This window comes from Canis lupus, chromosome 27 (assembly GCF_048164855.1).
Source record: "Canis lupus baileyi chromosome 27, mCanLup2.hap1, whole genome shotgun sequence".
NCBI lineage: Eukaryota > Metazoa > Chordata > Mammalia > Carnivora > Canidae > Canis > Canis lupus.
In genome coordinates this window covers 26,192,567-26,208,599 of record NC_132864.1, presented here as the reverse complement: position 1 = coordinate 26,208,599, position 16,033 = coordinate 26,192,567, and the positions used below count along the sequence as shown (strand labels likewise).

The following is a 16,033-nucleotide window of genomic DNA, read 5'->3' as shown; positions in this document are numbered from 1 at the left end:
GTGACATGGGGGGAGGACAGGAGGGACAGACTTAAGAGCTGTTTAGGGGTACAATGATTGAGACTTGGTGACAGCTTTGTGCTCAGCAGCCCCCCGCATGATTTCAGTAAACACGAGAGCTGGTGAGGGGAACAAGGGTCTCCACTTGAAAAACGCAAAACCATATTTCCTTTGGGGAAGAAACAAAGGTCAAGGGCATGAATCCAACTAAGAAAAAACAAAACAAAAAAAGCAACCACCGCCCCGGAGAGGACATCCTCTTCGATGTTCTCGTCGGAGCCAGGTGCCAGCATCTGCTCCTCACAGATGTTATTTATACATGGCGATTATCTCAATTATATATCTTGGTTGTTGAGATTGCTTCTGTCTCCAGATTAGTTTGTTTCCAGTGGAAACATTCCATGGGAATTAATTAGTAATTGGCTCCTAAAGAACAGGTGTCAACAGGACAACCCCACACACTGCCTCGCCTACCTGTTCTACGAGGTCTTGTAAAATCGTGTACCCAGAAACCAGTCTATGAAGCCAGCAGGGAGCTCCTCATTTAAAAAATCATTGTCTTATTGGTTTATTGTTTTTGTTTTTTTGTCATATAGTTTTTTTTTTTTTTTTTTTTTTTTTTAAAGATTTTATTTATTTATTCATGATAGTCACAGAGAGAGAGAGAGGCAGAGACACAGGCAGAGGGAGAAGCAGGCTCCATGCACCGGGAGCCCGATGTGGGATTCGATCCCGGGTCTCCAGGATCGCGCCCTGGGCCAAAGGCAGGCGCCAAACCGCTGCGCCACCCAGGGATCCCTTGTCATATAGTTTTTAATCTAGAGAATTCACTCGAATCCATGGTCTCGTGTTCTTCTGACCAGCTCCATAACAGGGAATATCGTGCCCCTTTTTTCAGTGAGAAAAAGGAGGCCGAAAGGCAGGGTGGTTTGCTCAAAATCACACAGCTAATTAGGTAGCAGAGGCAGGATTGGGACCCAAGAAGGTTCTACGCTCCTTCGAGGGGTCTTCCTGATTTTATTACCAGAGTCTTAACCTTCAGGTGTTACCTGAGATATAGCCAAAGCTCCCGATGGAGGGAACTTGGGTGGAATGAGCCAAATAGTGATCTTGGGGTTCTAGATGGTGGGGCAATGGGTGAAGATGCCTGTCCTTAAGGCAGTTATTAGAGATTCTGGAAGATACTCTGTCTAAGGGACCTCTCCCATGCTGCTGGTTGAGCCTGGCACACGGCACATCAGTGCTTTGGCCAGGACCTGGAGTCCTGCCATTTCTTACAAGCACTTCTGATTACATCCATCTCCGCTCTGTAACTCTCCATGGCTCCTCATCACCAAACCAATCATGAGCCAACTCCAGTCTCAACTCCCAACATTCCCCTCTCTGCTCTCATCCCCCGCCACCTACACATGATACTCCAGCAACACCACTGTCAAGAGGAATAGTTCCCTGTCTCCACGTGCCTCCATCCCTTTATGCTCTGCTGCTCCCTCCCCTAGCCAGCAATCCATTTCCATAAAGAGACAGCTGAAGCCACCAGCCCCCCTCCCACAGCTAAGCTAAGGGCATCCTCTTTTGCTAACCCCCCACCTCCCACCCCCTGCCTGCCTACCATTCCTCTGGTAAGGAGCTTATCCCTCTGCTTGGCAAGTGGCTGCTCCTTGCTCTGCCTCTTGCAGACTGGGAGTCCCTCAAGGGAAGGGGCTGTATGGTCTCCTCCTTATCCCGGCATCCTGGCCTCCGATCTGTCCCAGAGTGACTGAGTCAGTATCTGCTGAATGCAAGTAGTTCTTTAACAGGTATATTCCAACAATTTCCTCATCTGTGCCCTGAGAGAGGAAACCTTTCTCTGGATTGTCTGGCACCATAGTTAGCGAGCTGTAAGGGCTGCAGGATGTGTGTTCACTGTTTCCCAAGAGCCTCGCTGGCTTGACCTCATCAGCAACCCCTCCACACACTGGACCATCGAGTGAATGAAAACGTTCCACTTTGAGAAAAAGTCTTGGGGTGGTCACGTTGCATGTCCAAGGTCACAAGATTAGCAAGTGCCAGATCCAGTCCTCTTGACTCAAGTGTAATTAATTTCAAAACAGCCGAACAAAGATCTGTCACACTAATACAAATTCGCTGTCAGTTTTCTCGCCTGCAAAATGGACTCGTGGCCGCTGACCTTGAAAGGGAGTTTTGAGAGATAAATGAGGCCCATGACTCCCACGTGCTGGTCCTCAGACCAGCATCCGAATCCTCCGATAAGGATGGTTTAAAATGGAGGATATCAGGTGCCAACCCAGACTTCATGAAGAAAAACAAAGAAAAGATTATTGGGGGTGGGAACTGGAATCTGTGATTTTAAAATTTGCTTAAGTAATCTGATGTACAGCAAGTTTGGGGATCCCAAGATACCAAGGAAAAGCCTGGTACATAGTAGGTGCTTGACAAATGTTAACAGGACCCATATTATACCAACTAAGTTGCAAAGAAGACTGAGCAAACAATGATACAAATAAGTGGAAAACATCCCACACCTCAATATGAGTATTAAGGGAAATAAATAAGGTTCTGAAATAGGGACTTGCAAGGGGTCTCATGTAACTTGGGTGGTCAGGTAAATTCTCACCCCGGGAGAAGGAGAAGCAGGTGGGGACCCGAACATGTAGAACCCGGGAGGTCTGGATTTTATTTCAAGGGTCATGCAAAGCCATTGGGAGGTTTTGAGCAGAGAGTAACATAATCTGATTCACAGTTTAGAGGATTGCTCCTCTGTGCCGAGAATGGATGCAGAGGGGACAACAATGCCGTTAGGAGGCAATGGACCCTTCCAGTCTGGACAAAATGATATCTGGGATAAGTGTCGATGGAGCTGGCTAGTAGGGACAAACTTGGGGCTGGTTTGAAGGTTATGGGACTTGTAGATGTTCTGGTGGCAGCAGTAATTGCAGTATTTAGCTAATCCTTAACGTAACTGCAGGAGGTGGGTATTTCTGTTTGACTCATTTAACTAATAAAGAAACCATCTCTGAGAGGTCGAGTAACTTATCCAAGGGCACACAGCAATGCATGTCTGAAAGCTGTGGATGCCAACATTCTTTGCCATCACATCAGACTTAAGTTTCACGAGGAAGGGTACCTGTCTAACCATTGTACACCTAGACGGAGCGTATCACCTGACACACAGTAGGTGCTGCATAAATCAGGAAGGAAGGAAGGAAGGAAGGAAGGAGGGAAGGAAGGAAGGAAGGAAGAGAGGGAGGAAGGAAGAAAAGGAGGAAGGAAGTTGCCCAGGGCCAGACCCAGCACTCCCGGCCCAGTCAACAACAAAGTTAGCTCCCTCTCTGTTCCCCCTCCCATCTGCTCGCCCTGCCTCTGTCCCTCTGAGCCTTCAGGTAAAGGACAAATACCTTCCCTGGGAGGGGAAACACAGTGATGCCCAATGTCATCACCACTCTATTTGATTAGCTCTGACACCAGCATCCGGGACACGTGTGCTGGGAGCCAAAGCAACTGTAGCCTGACCCCTGGTCTACGCGATCCCATCCTTATAACGATTTCCATGACAACAGCAACAGAAAGCCAAGGCTGTGAATTCCCTTTGATAGGAGCCGGATGCAGAGATGAGGAAGAAGGACTTTCAGAAGAATGAAGCTCTTTGATTCAGCTCGAGGCGCCTTCATTAAATACCACTATTTTTCAAGAACACACATTTTAACCCTGCAGAGGAAGGTTTCTCATGAATACTTAAAAAAGGAAGAAGAAGGAGGCACAAAACCATCCTGGTTCTTTTTCAAGAACAATCACCTGTAGGGAGGGGGATGCTGGGTGGCTGTGGCTTTAGGAGTATTTGTGGGGAGGTGAAGAGCTCACGGCCCCCTGACAAAGAGGCTGCGTGAACCCGAGGCCTGGCCAAGTGCTCCACTATCTCAGCCCACATGAGGCAAGTCAAAAGGCCACCCATGTGGACAGCCAAACAGGCAGGCAAAAGAACCCCTAGATCCTACAATTAGAATCATGAGCTGGATATGAATCCCAGCCCTGCCACTCAGCTGCTATGCTGCCTTGGGCGTACCACTTTCCATCTCTCAACAGGATTTCCCCATCCGTGAGGTGGGCACAATATCACTTCCCCTGCCCCAGGGGTAGGAGAGGGTATGAGGATTGAGTGAGGTAACACATTGAAGCCCAGGTGATTCTGGTTTTCTGACCTGGCCATGGAGAGAATAGAGTGACCAACTGTCCTGGTTTGTCTGGGGCTTGCCCAGGACAGGGGACTTTCAGCCCTAAAACCAGGACAATCAAGGACAAGCCGGGATGGTTGGTCACACTAGCCAAGCATGGTTGCTAAACAAAGGAACTGCTAAAAATCCTAGAATTTTTGAGAGAGTAGAGCCGTTCCGTGTGGTCTCGTTTAACAGCATTGTGCCTGTGGGGTATTCTCTCCAAAAACCCACCAACCTGGTCCAATCATGAGAAAAGCATCGCAAAAACCCAGATTGGAGGGACACTTTACAGGATACCTGGCCAGTGCTCCTCAAAACTGTCAAGGTCGTGAAAAGCAAGGTAGGACTGGGAAACTGTCCCAGACCAGAGGAGAGACTGGGCCTGCACAAAAGAGAACAGAGAAACTAATGATATCTAAATTAAGCCTAAAAATTAGTTTAGAAAAAAAAACTGTGGTTGGGGGCAGGGGGAGGTTCTCCTGTAGCTAATAATCTCTACGTGAAACCTTTCATTTTACAGATGGGAAACTGATGCAGGGACAGGACGTGTAGAAGGCTCTAGATCCAGTTTCTAAGACCTGGAGCTAGACTCTGCTGCCTCTCACTGCTTGCCTGGGAACCCGCTGACCCTCATGAGCTCCAGAAGGAAGAGAGAAGATTACTGGTTTTGGAGTCAGGGAATGTGGGTTCAAGGCCCAGCTTTGCCTTTAACTGGCTGTGTGACCTCAGGCTAATCTCTCACCCTCTCTGTACCCTGGTTTCCTCATTAGGTGAATGAGTCCATTGACATTTATTCAGTATTTATTACATGCGGTGGACTGGATGGGCAACATCAGACACAAATAAAGCATAGTCCTGCTATCAGGAAGTATATAGTTTTGCCTGAGACTCCAAAAAATACGGATAACCCATCTGAGCTTCTGGGGATGGCAGGGCTAAGGCCATGTGATAGGAGGCCAGAGAAGGAAGAAGAAAGGAGGGCAAGAGCCTGAGAAGGTGAGGTGGTGAAGGCAGCAAGAAATACCTTCCAGCTCCCCACACCTGGCTTCAGCACAAATGGTTTACCCACAGGACGTGTGGGTGCACGCATCAAAAGCATGGGCGCAACACCCCCAGTGGGGATCTGAGCATCCATGCCTCGTTCCAGCTCCCTGTGGGGTTGGGTAGCCAGTCCTGTGTCCCTGCTCTGGGACCTCTCTCCCCAAGCCCCCCACCACTCCACTGTGGGATCTGGCCCTCACATCTCTCAACACCTACCACCCCGGGCCATGCCGCCTGCACTTGGCACAGCCCAAGCCTGTCCCACCCCCCAAGGTCTCTGGCCTCTGCCTGGTCTCACTGCCCATCTGTCTCCAGTCCTTCTCTGAGGCTGCCAGGGAGGGTGGAGCCCTGAGTTCGAATCCCAGCTTGGACACTTTCTAGCTATGTGACTTTGGGTGGGTCTCGTCCCCTCTTTGCCACCTCCTTTGGGAACTGGAGATGATGTGCCATCCTGCATAGCATAATTGGTACATGGTGGGCACTCCGGCAGGTGACAGCCAAAGGTAACTCATTACCATTCTAATCGGCACTGTCGGTGGTGGTGGTTGTGCAAGCTTTGCTGTATTAGCACGATCACTGGTGGCTTCATCTCCAGCGACCACACACACATGCACACACCCACACGCACGTGCTGCACCCAGCCATTCTGCCTCAGGCCCCTATTCTGCCCATGTCCTTGAGGTGCATTCTATTTCAGCCCTGAAGAAGGGAACTGGGCTCATCAGTCATTTATAAACCCATCCTCCTCATCCTCCACCTCCATGTGACCTGCCCAGCCAGCCCCTCAGTGTCGCCCATCTTCATGCAGGTCTGGGAAAGTCAGAGGTCACTGCTGTGGCCACAGCCATACCTGGGACAGAGAGCCACTGTCCCTGGCTGGCTGCAGCATCCTCCCCAGCCTGGTCCTAAAGGGACACCACGACACCCACCTGGCTGTGCACTTTCTCCAGCTCCTCCTTGCTGACCGACGTCTTGCCATCCTCCATGCTCCCCAGAAGGAGCTGCACATCTGACAGCAGTGCATGAGTCCTTTTGAGGTCCCTCCGAAGACGCTTCTCCACATCAAAGTCTCGATGGCCAATCTGGAAGCCAAGGGAAGGCTCTGGTGAGCTAAGATGGTAGAGCAGTGGACAGACAGGTTCCAAGTTCTCTGGAAGCAGGCTTGCCTGGTCTCAGATCCTGCCTCTGCCTCTCACACTGTGGGACCTTGGACAAGACCTTTCTCCTCTCCCCGAGCCTCACCTTCCACATCTGCAAAATGGGAACGGCACCAACCACACAGAGCTGTTATGGGAAGTAAGCAGCTGTTTAGCTGCAGGCCTGACTCATAATAAAGGCATGAGAATCTGAGCTGTGCTCCTTGCTGCTTTCACAGCCTGCAAGCATCAAAGTCACCGGCTCTCATCTTTTGCACCCAAGTCATCAATAAGGCCTCTCCCCACCTCATCAGTGCCTAGGGGTCAGGTGAGGCCCTCTGGTGACAGAAGTGAGGACAGCAGTTACCGGGGCTGAGACTAGCTAGGGCAAGAGAGCTAACTCCCCACTGGCTGTTAATGCTATTCCTGTGGGTGCTCTGTCTCTGAGTTTATGAAAATTCATTGAGCTGTGCAGGTGGGGTACACCGTGCTTCCCCGCATGCATGTTACACCTCAGTAAATAGTTTTAAAATAGCTGTGCTGCTTTTGCTGGTCTAAATCGAGTTTTTTGTCCCTTGCGCTGGTCCCCTTTGCCAGGTTAAGGCACAAGGTCATTTTCTGCAAAGGGATGTTACCCAGAAGGGAGCACATTCCTTTCCCCAAAATCCTGAATGTCCTGCCCCTTCAAGTGGGCAGCTTTCCAGTGGCTCCTGCAGAAGCCACAACCTGGACTTGGTGTCAGGGGGGCGAAAACTCCCAGTGGCCGACAGTACAGGCTGAGATGAATGGAGGCAGGTGCAGGATTACCTGAGGCTGGACCCGAAACACTGACAGTCCGCTGTCTCCCCTAGAAATGGTGCTGATGGGGGGATCCCTGGGTGGCGCAGCGGTTTAGCGCCTGCCTTTGGCCCAGGGCGCAATCCTAGAGACCCGGGATCGAGTCCCACGTCGGGCTCCCGGTGCATGGAGCCCGCTTCTCCCTCTGCCTGTGTCTCTGCCTCTCTCTCTCTCTCTCTCTCTGTGTGACTATCATAAATAAGTAAAAATTAAAAAAAAAAAAGAAAGAAATGGTGCTGATGGGAAAGACACTGAGTATCTCTGAAACTCGCAAAGAAACTAACAGCCCCCCTCTTTAGGAGACTGGCGGAAAGAATGAGGACCGATCAATCAGATGCGGAGTTTTCAAGAAAATGCAGTGGAGGTGTTTGTGGGACCCAAATTCTACACACCTGGATACCTTTGTCTCTACAGAACCATTTCCTGGGATGCTCACAATGCCCCCAGAATATTCTAGAAAGAAGGTAGGGGTTGGAACAGGGTGGCCCAGGTTTTAAACCCTGGGGCCATTTGCTGGCAGCGGGAAGTATGGCTGAATCACGCCACCGCTCTGAACCCGAGGCTCCTGGTCTATAAATATAAGGTAAAAAAAAATAAAAATAAAAACTCTATCCTCCATGTTGAGATAAGACAAGGATCAGGCATGATAATGGATCAGAAAGCACTTTGTATGCTGTCAAGCGCTTTACAAATATAAAGAATTATGAGTATTGTCTGATGACCTAGAATGCACTCCTCTAGATTTTGCATTACTATTTCTCTGCTCCCAGTTTTGGATTCTTTGAAACATGCGTTGGTTCTTCAAATCTAACCTTTTTGTTCTCAGATGTATTGCTTTGTTAAGTTTCAAATACTGGTCTAATATATATATATACACACATACATAAATGTATATGTTATATAATCTCACCTGCCGAGCTAAGATCAGAACCGGGCATGGTGCCAGGCCCTTTGTCACATGTTATTGCATTTAACTCCTGTGACCGTCTCTTAAAAATAGACATTATTATTATTTTTATTGCCTTTATAAAAGCAGAAATAGCTAACATTTATAGAGAGCTTCCTAAGTGTCAGACACTGTTCTAAACACTTTATGGGAGTTAACCTGTTTGGACCTCTTGGAGAATCTATAAGGTGTGTAGTTATTACAGTTCCCATTTTACAGAAGATGAAGCTGAAGCCTACAGGGGGAGAAGAAAGTGGCCCAAGATCACACAGGTAGTAAGTGGCAGAGTTAAGATAGAAATCCAGCTGTCCAGGGGTACGTGGGTGGCTCAGCGGTTGAGCGTCGGCCTTTAGCTCAGGGCATGAGCTCGGGGTCCTGGGATCAAATCCTGCTTCCCCCTCTGCCCATGTCTCTGCCTCTCTCTCTCTCTCTCTCTCTCTCTGTGTGTGTGTCTCTCATGAATAAATAAATAAATAATCTTTAAAGAAAGAAAGAAAGAAAAGAACAGAAAAGAAAAGAAGAAAAAGAAATCCAGCTGCCCTGATCAGAAAAAGGTAATTTCAGTGCAATGTATGATAACAGAGGTAGGTTTTGCTCCTTCGTCTAAGAGAAAGTATTGTGGAAGTACAGAGGAGTGTCAGCCAGCTACGGCTGAGATGGGATCAGAAAGAGGCCTAGGTAAGTGGGAGCCAGGTGAGGTGCAGGGAAGGGCATTCTAGGAAGAAGCCACACCATGAGCAAAGACAGAGAGCTGAGAAAGTCTCGTATATCTGGTTCCAGGTGATTAGCATGAGGGCATAAAACACGAGGTGGAGTAGGTCGTAGAGCAAGAGAAGTCACCTGGGGCTAGCTCACGTCTTGTAAGCGATGTGAGACTCATGTACCGTCTCGGGAAAATGGAGGTATAGCTGATGCAATTAGTAGAGTAAGGAATCTTCTCAAGGTTCTGGTGTGGCTCTGCAGGGAGGATTCTAACCCAGCATTAGAATGCAAGTCTCTAACCATTGCACTGTAGCGCTAGGGGAACCTGAATCCTGATTCACTAACTCGAGCCCAGGTTCTTCACCACGGTTGCATTCAAGCAGCATACTTGGCATCTTTCTTATTTTCTATCTGTTCTTGCTCTTTACACATCCCAGAGTATAAGGAGCATTCAGTCTCCTGCAGGGCAGGTTGGCATCAGGGGCATCCCCTGATGTTGGTGCTGACCACGGCTCAGAAGACCCTGAAAATGCTGTCACTCTGCCTCCTTTCCAGTGGGATGTTTGCAAACGAAACTTAAACAAAAATCTCAGACCACGTCACCCTCCCCTTCATAATGAATTGCAACAAGAGAGGAGAGCAAAAAAAGAGAGAGAGAGGGAGAGCTCATTAGGTTAATGGGAAATAAATGTCATTCTGCAAGTTCACATTCTGTAGCACAGAGATTCAAATTTGGATAAAGCTGGTGAATAATTAACCAATAAATCTAAATGATGTTTAGTGTTGTTGTGGGAAACTATATTCAAATCTCAACTGTTTCAACATTAATCACAAAGCCAAATTGCCTGGGGCAGTTGTTAAATGTCTGTTGAGCATTTAAAAAATATAAGCTGGAAATGCTGGTAGGGATAATCAGCCACTTTACAGATGGGGAAATTGAGGCTAGGCAAGAGAATGGGTAACATTCTGAAAAAATCAACATGGGCAACTAAAGGTTTCTTTTAATTAACTGGACCTTAATCATTTTTAAGCAGCATAGTGCTAAATTTTAAAAATACTGGCTTTCAAATAATACAGACTTCATTTCAAGTCTACTTAGGCCACTTACAAGCTATATGATCTTGAACAATTTGTTTTAGCTTTTGAGCCTCAATTCTATTATTTATAAGAAGGAACTAATAATAACAAACAAATAGAGTATGTTAGAAAAAATTACAATCAAATAGTTATCTACAAGGCGCCTGGTGGTTCAGTAGGTTAAGCATCCGACTCTTGGTTTTGGTTTAGGTTATGATCTCAGGGTTGTGGGATGGAGCCTGACATTGGGCTCTGTGCTCAGCTTGGAGTCTGAGATTCTCTTTCTCTCCCTCTGCTCCTCCCCCAGCTTGCTCTCTTTTAAATAAATAAATAAATAAATAAATAAATAAATAAATAAATAAATAAAATCTTTAATATAAAAAAATTTCAAAAGCAAGAAAGGAATAAAAGAAGAAGCAAAGAAAGGAGACAATAAGACAGCAAATATTAAACACAAAATAAAAGAATAGAGGGACAGCTGGGTTGCTCAGTGGTTGAGCATCTGCCTTTGGTTCGGGGGTGGTCCCAGAGTCCCAGGATTTAGTCCCATATTGGGCTCCCCAAGAGGAGCCTGCTTCTCCCTCTGCCTATGTCTCTGCCTCTCTCTATATGTCTCTCATGAATAAATAAAATCTTTTAAAAAATAAGAGAATAGAAATAACTCCACATATATCAGTCATTCCAATAAATGTAAATGAATTAGAATCTCCTATAAAAAATTTGAGACTGAAATGCTGAATTAAACAAAACATACACACACACACACACACACACACACACACACTTGGAAGAATTGAACATGAAGGAATTTAAAAATGTCTTGCAGCCAAACTAACTAAAAGAAATCAAGCAAAATAAAATAAGGCAAAAATCATTCATGGAGAAAAGACAGACCACATAATAATCAAAGGAGCAATCTGCTAAGTAAATGAAACAATAATAAAATTCGGTGCACCCAAAAATATAATCTCAAAACATGGAGAAACATGGAGTTCCCTTGGAGAAACTATTGCTCATGTGCACAGTGAGATGTATATAAGAATAGGCACTGTAGTTTTGTGTCTTAGGACAGAAACAACTGAATATCCACCAGTGGAAGAATAGAATTACAAATAAAAATAGTACTGTGTAGCAGTTAAGATGAATGAATTAGAGCTACACGTATTATCATGGACTGGTCTCACAAACATGGTGAAAGCAATAAATTGCAGAATCATATTACTGTATGTGGTTAAAGTTTAAACACATATGCCAGGGAATTCCATACTCCAACCATAGGATGATAGTCTCCTCTGGGAGGCAAGGAAGAAGGAAGGGGGAAGGAGAGAGGAGGAGGAGCTTTAAGAATGGAAACCACAGGGGCTACCAACTGTTTCTGAAGTGTGTTTTCCTTAAAAATATCTGAATCTGAAACGGCAAAATTTTAATTTATGTGAACCCTGGGTGCTTGGTACATAAGCACTGATTCTATTATTCATTGTACTCTTTCATGTGTTTGGCAAACATCTTAATAAAACTTTAGAAAATTGCCAAATGCGATCATTTATTTAAGGGTTCCAGCTTAGTGACTAACACCAAATTAGCATTTTATTCATTTCTAGTCACCTTCCGTTTGCACAGAAAATGTTTCATTTCAGCAACATCTATAAAAAAAAACCTTTCTTTACTGAATTACCTACTTTGTCTCCTTCAGTGGACCATGCTGAATAGAATGCCACCTTCTCCCAGTGATTTCTTGCTATTATTCTAGAGTCAAATATTGGGCTGGGCTCTCTTGCACTAATGCTAAAGAAAGAGTAACCCCAATGGCTCTGCACTCACTGGCCGGGTTGGCTTGGCTGAGACACTAGAAAATTCAGAGCAGGAAGATGATAAAGCTTTCCTGTCCATTCCTTCAGCTTCCAACCCTGACATTCAGTGCTATGGTGGTCCTGCCCCAGGACTCACTCGATCAATTAAAAAAAAATACAGGGGCTCCTGGGTAGCTCAGTTAGCTAAAGTGTCTGCCTTTGCCTCAGGTTGTGATCCCGGGGTCCTAGGATTGAACCCTACATGGGCTTCCTGTTCGGTGGGAAGCCTGCTTCTCCCTCTCCTGCTCCCTTGTGCCTATGCTGTTTCTCTTTCTCTCTCTCTGTCAAATAAATAAATAAAATCTTTTAAAAATGCACAATGAGCACCTATTTGTCTAAGGCCTGGCTGCCCTACATGACCGTTTGAAGAGGGGCCCACATTCCTTTGTGACCAGAAAGAGTAACTCTGGTGATTGACAGTGAGATCATTGCTAATTAAAAGACACTGAATGCCCATTAAGCAAAGACATTAAAATACACTCCTGTGATACTTGAAAAGAAATCACAGAAGCCACAGGCATCTCTCTCCGAAAGCCGGGCTTCATGCAGAGGCAGTACAGGCAGGGCAAGGAATATCTGGGAAATAGAGGAGTGATTCTCCCCAACTGGGAAATCAGGAGCTGGCGCTGTGCTCTGCTGCCCGCCTTATTTACAGCTGTGGATTTTTTTTTTCAAAGGGGTAGGTGGATTTTGTGCTCAAAGGACATTTGGTCATGTTTGCAGGTATTTCTGGTTGTTACAATGAAAGAGGGATGGTCTGCTGCTGGCATTTAGTAGATGGAGGCCTGGGATGCTGCTTGACATCCCACAGTGCATGGGACAGCATCCCTACAGCCAAGGATGGCATGGTTTGAAATGTCCACGGGGCCACAGTCGAGAACCTTGGTATACCACCATGGCAACCCCCCCACACACACACATACAACAAGGCTCTGCCCTCCAGAAGCTCAGAGCCGGTTCATTAGTTCACCCAAAGCCATAAAGCCATGAAGACACAGAAGCAGCCCCAGCTAGGGCTTCTTCTTCTTCTTTTTTTTTTTTTTAAGATTTTATTTATTTATTCATAGACACAGAGAGAGAAAGGCAGAGACACAGGCAGAGGGAGAAGCAGGCTCCATGCAGGGAGCCCGATGTGGGACTTGATCCCCGGTCTCCAAGATCACACCCCAGGCTGCAGGCGGCACCAAACTGCTGCACCACCGGGGCTGCTCCCCAGCTAGGGCTTCTTTTTCCTTTTCTTTTTCTTTCTTTTTTAATCCCAGGGTTTGGGATTAGGCCCTGAGCCATAGGCAGAGGCTCAACCACTGAACCACCCAGGTGTACCCCCCCCCCACCTCCCCTAGCTAGGGTTTCAAGCTACATGTGCTTGACTCTGAGCCTGGTTGCTGCTAACAAAAGTCTTATTCTCACAAGGCCAGCTGCAAACACAGCGGCCATTCGCATTCATCCCCTTAAGCCAAGGGCTAGGCTGCCTATCCTCCCGCCCTGACAGCTGCTGAAGGCAAGGCGACCTTGTCTGTCCCTGCTGGCCAGGCCTCCTCTGTTTTTTCTCATGGCCCTTCCAAGAACCCTGCTGTGTGTGGACCCCCACCCCCCGCCAGAAGGTGTCCTTTGAAGACCCAGTGCATGTGGACAGGGCCAGAATTGATGGGCAAGAGGGCATTTGGGAGGAGCAAGTGGAGGCTAGCTGAAATGACCAGCTTCTGAGTTTTCCTGAAGACTTATTGAGCTGCCCTCCCCACCCCCCACCTTGAATCCATTTCTCTTAACAGGGCCTGGAGGCAGGGAATGTGTTCTCTGGAAGGTCTGCTGATGATTTCCTCTTACCTGATCACAGAGGGTTCCAATCAAGCCTTCCAAATCCTGCTTCTCATGGAGGACCATCTGCTTCTCCTCGTATTCTTGTTCCAGCTGCATTTCCAGCTGGCGGAGCTGCGGGCAGAAAGGGCAGATGCAAAAGTAGGATAAATGAGCTCCATCCGGACAAAGCCCACAAGGCAGGGAGACTGTCTGGAGGAGGGGGCTACTGGGAAGCTCGCAGTCCCTTAGCCCCGTCCCATGAAGGCCGCCCTAGCGATTAGGAGGAAGGCGTCTCTGTCGGAGAACTCAGGAGACTAAGAGCTTGGGAGCCCCACAATTATGAGGAGAGCTGGTCTGTGATGGCAAGCCCCCTGCCACTCACCATGAAGCCCTTGCCCCCAGTTCCCTACCCATTCCCTACCAACTGTTTCCTTCCTATGCCATGACCTTGCTTGAATATTGGCAAAATCTTGGCACTCTGACTTTTAAGGCTCTGGGCCACATTTACCCAACATGTTAAAATGCATCCACCTTCTTTCTCAAATAGACTGTGGATCCATTTTTTTGGGGGGAGGGGTTGCATTTGCAATTACTCAGTGTTGTAGACTACATGTTCAGGTCTCTCCAAAATTCCTATGTCAACCTTCTAAATCTCTCAGGTAGTATTATTTGAAGATGCAGCCTCTGGGAGAGAATGGGGTTCAGATAAGGCCAGGATGGTGGAGCCTCCACACTGGGGTCAGTGCCCTTATAAGAAGAGACAGCAGGGACCTCAAGAGGCCAGTTTGTCTGTAAGCCAGGAAGAAGGTCCCTCACCAGATGCCCAGTCTGCTGGCACCCTGATCCTGGACTTCACAAACAATCTCCAGAACTGCGAGAAGTAAATGTTTGTCATTTAAGCCCCCAATCTGTGATGATTCATTATAGCAGTCCAAACAGACTAAGACATTTAGGATCTGAGCAACTCATTTCATTTACATCTGGCTCTGATTTCTCTACTCACCCAGCAGAGGCAGGTGTTCTCCACTAACGTGAATACCCCACGACAACCGCTCTGCACACCCTCTTCCCCGCCAGCCTCTCTCCTATATACTATCTTGCCCACCCTTCACCCTCCCTTTCCAAGCTGGATCAATGACCCTATTGCCCTGGTGGGCAAACTGAGTCCAAGAGAAGTTCTAAAGTACACACTCCTAAGTCAGTTGCCGCTAAAAGCAGTTACTGTTCCACCCTCTGGCCCCAGTTCTTCTGTCACCCTGGACAGCCATCAGCATTCCCACCCTGGTGGTTAAAGCAATTGATTTCCTGCCACGGCAAGAGACAGACGGAGCAGAGTGGGCACTAGATGTGAGGTCCAGGGGAGCATCTGTCATCAGGAGAAAAACACCTTTCTCTGACCTCATGCTCCCCCTTTATAAATCTGTCCACAGAAAAGCCTCAGGAGGGCCTGGGTCACATCTCCACCTCATCGGAGCCCTGGCTCAGGGCACTCATGATGCTTTGAGGCACTTCTACAATGCACCAGAAATTGTGCAACCTTCACGGGAGGGCACGAGGGCAGGGACTGGGGGCTTCCATCTCCTGACCCATGGAGGGCAAAAAGAAAGTACTGATTGATGGTCATTTATGGAGAAAGCAAGTCCATTTCAAAACTTTCTTTCAAGAGTGAGAGACACAAGGCCCTCTCCTCATATGTGCTTTTAGTGTGAAGACTGGCAAAGCTAAGATCCATTTTGAAAAATACACAAAAGAATAAAAAGTCTGTATCAAGCAAGCCAAAGTTTTCTGGAGGGTGATGGGTATGCAGGTGGAGGACTGAGGAAAGTCCATGCTGGAATGAGTGTGGGAACGACTGAGTTAAGAGGTTGTTGAATGCAAGACTTATCAGAGCCTTTGGCAAATTCCCTTATGGGAAGCTAAAGGGTAGAGCATTGCCCAATGCTGACTTCTGTCAATACTTCCCAAACATTTGCAAAAGAAAAAGAATTTAAGTCTACTGTTTTTGTTAAGAGACTGGGCTTTGGAGTGAGACACACCTAAGTTCAAGTCCCAGCTTGGCTACTTCCCGGCTGGGTAACTTTGGGCAACTCATTTCACCCCTTGAACTCTGGTTTCCTCATCTGTGAACCAGAACAACAAACTTTACAGAGTTCTTCAGAAGAGCAAAGATGCTGGTGGACATCAAGACCCAAGCCTGGTGCATGGCGCCCATTGGGTGTTCAAAGAATCCCATTCATTTCTCCCAGATATGTAAGAATGGAAAAGAAGCAGAAACTGGCCCCTCCATGCTAACTCCCGGTACTTTACAGTTTACAAGGCACTTCTCATTCTTTTATCTCACCTTCACAATAGCACAGGAAGGCAGAACATTTTCTATCCCTTCTTCTATTTCATGGGAGTCTCAGGAGGTTCTGAGACTTAACTCAGGGA

The 16,033-nt window shown here is 47.2% G+C and overlaps 1 protein-coding gene across 1 annotated transcript in view; it reads right to left on the bottom strand.

The window, feature by feature from the left end:
• The window catches only part of MYO18B (myosin XVIIIB), a gene marked incomplete at its 5' end in the record, with an annotated part of 242,336 nt that overhangs the window by 94,112 nt on the left and 132,191 nt on the right, over nucleotides 1-16,033 (bottom strand). Inside the window, 2 exons of the mRNA XM_072801883.1 lie at nucleotides 6,185-6,337; nucleotides 13,631-13,735. Coding sequence (XP_072657984.1) covers nucleotides 6,185-6,337; nucleotides 13,631-13,735 — 258 coding nt within the window. The remainder of the gene's footprint in view (nucleotides 1-6,184; nucleotides 6,338-13,630; nucleotides 13,736-16,033) is intronic.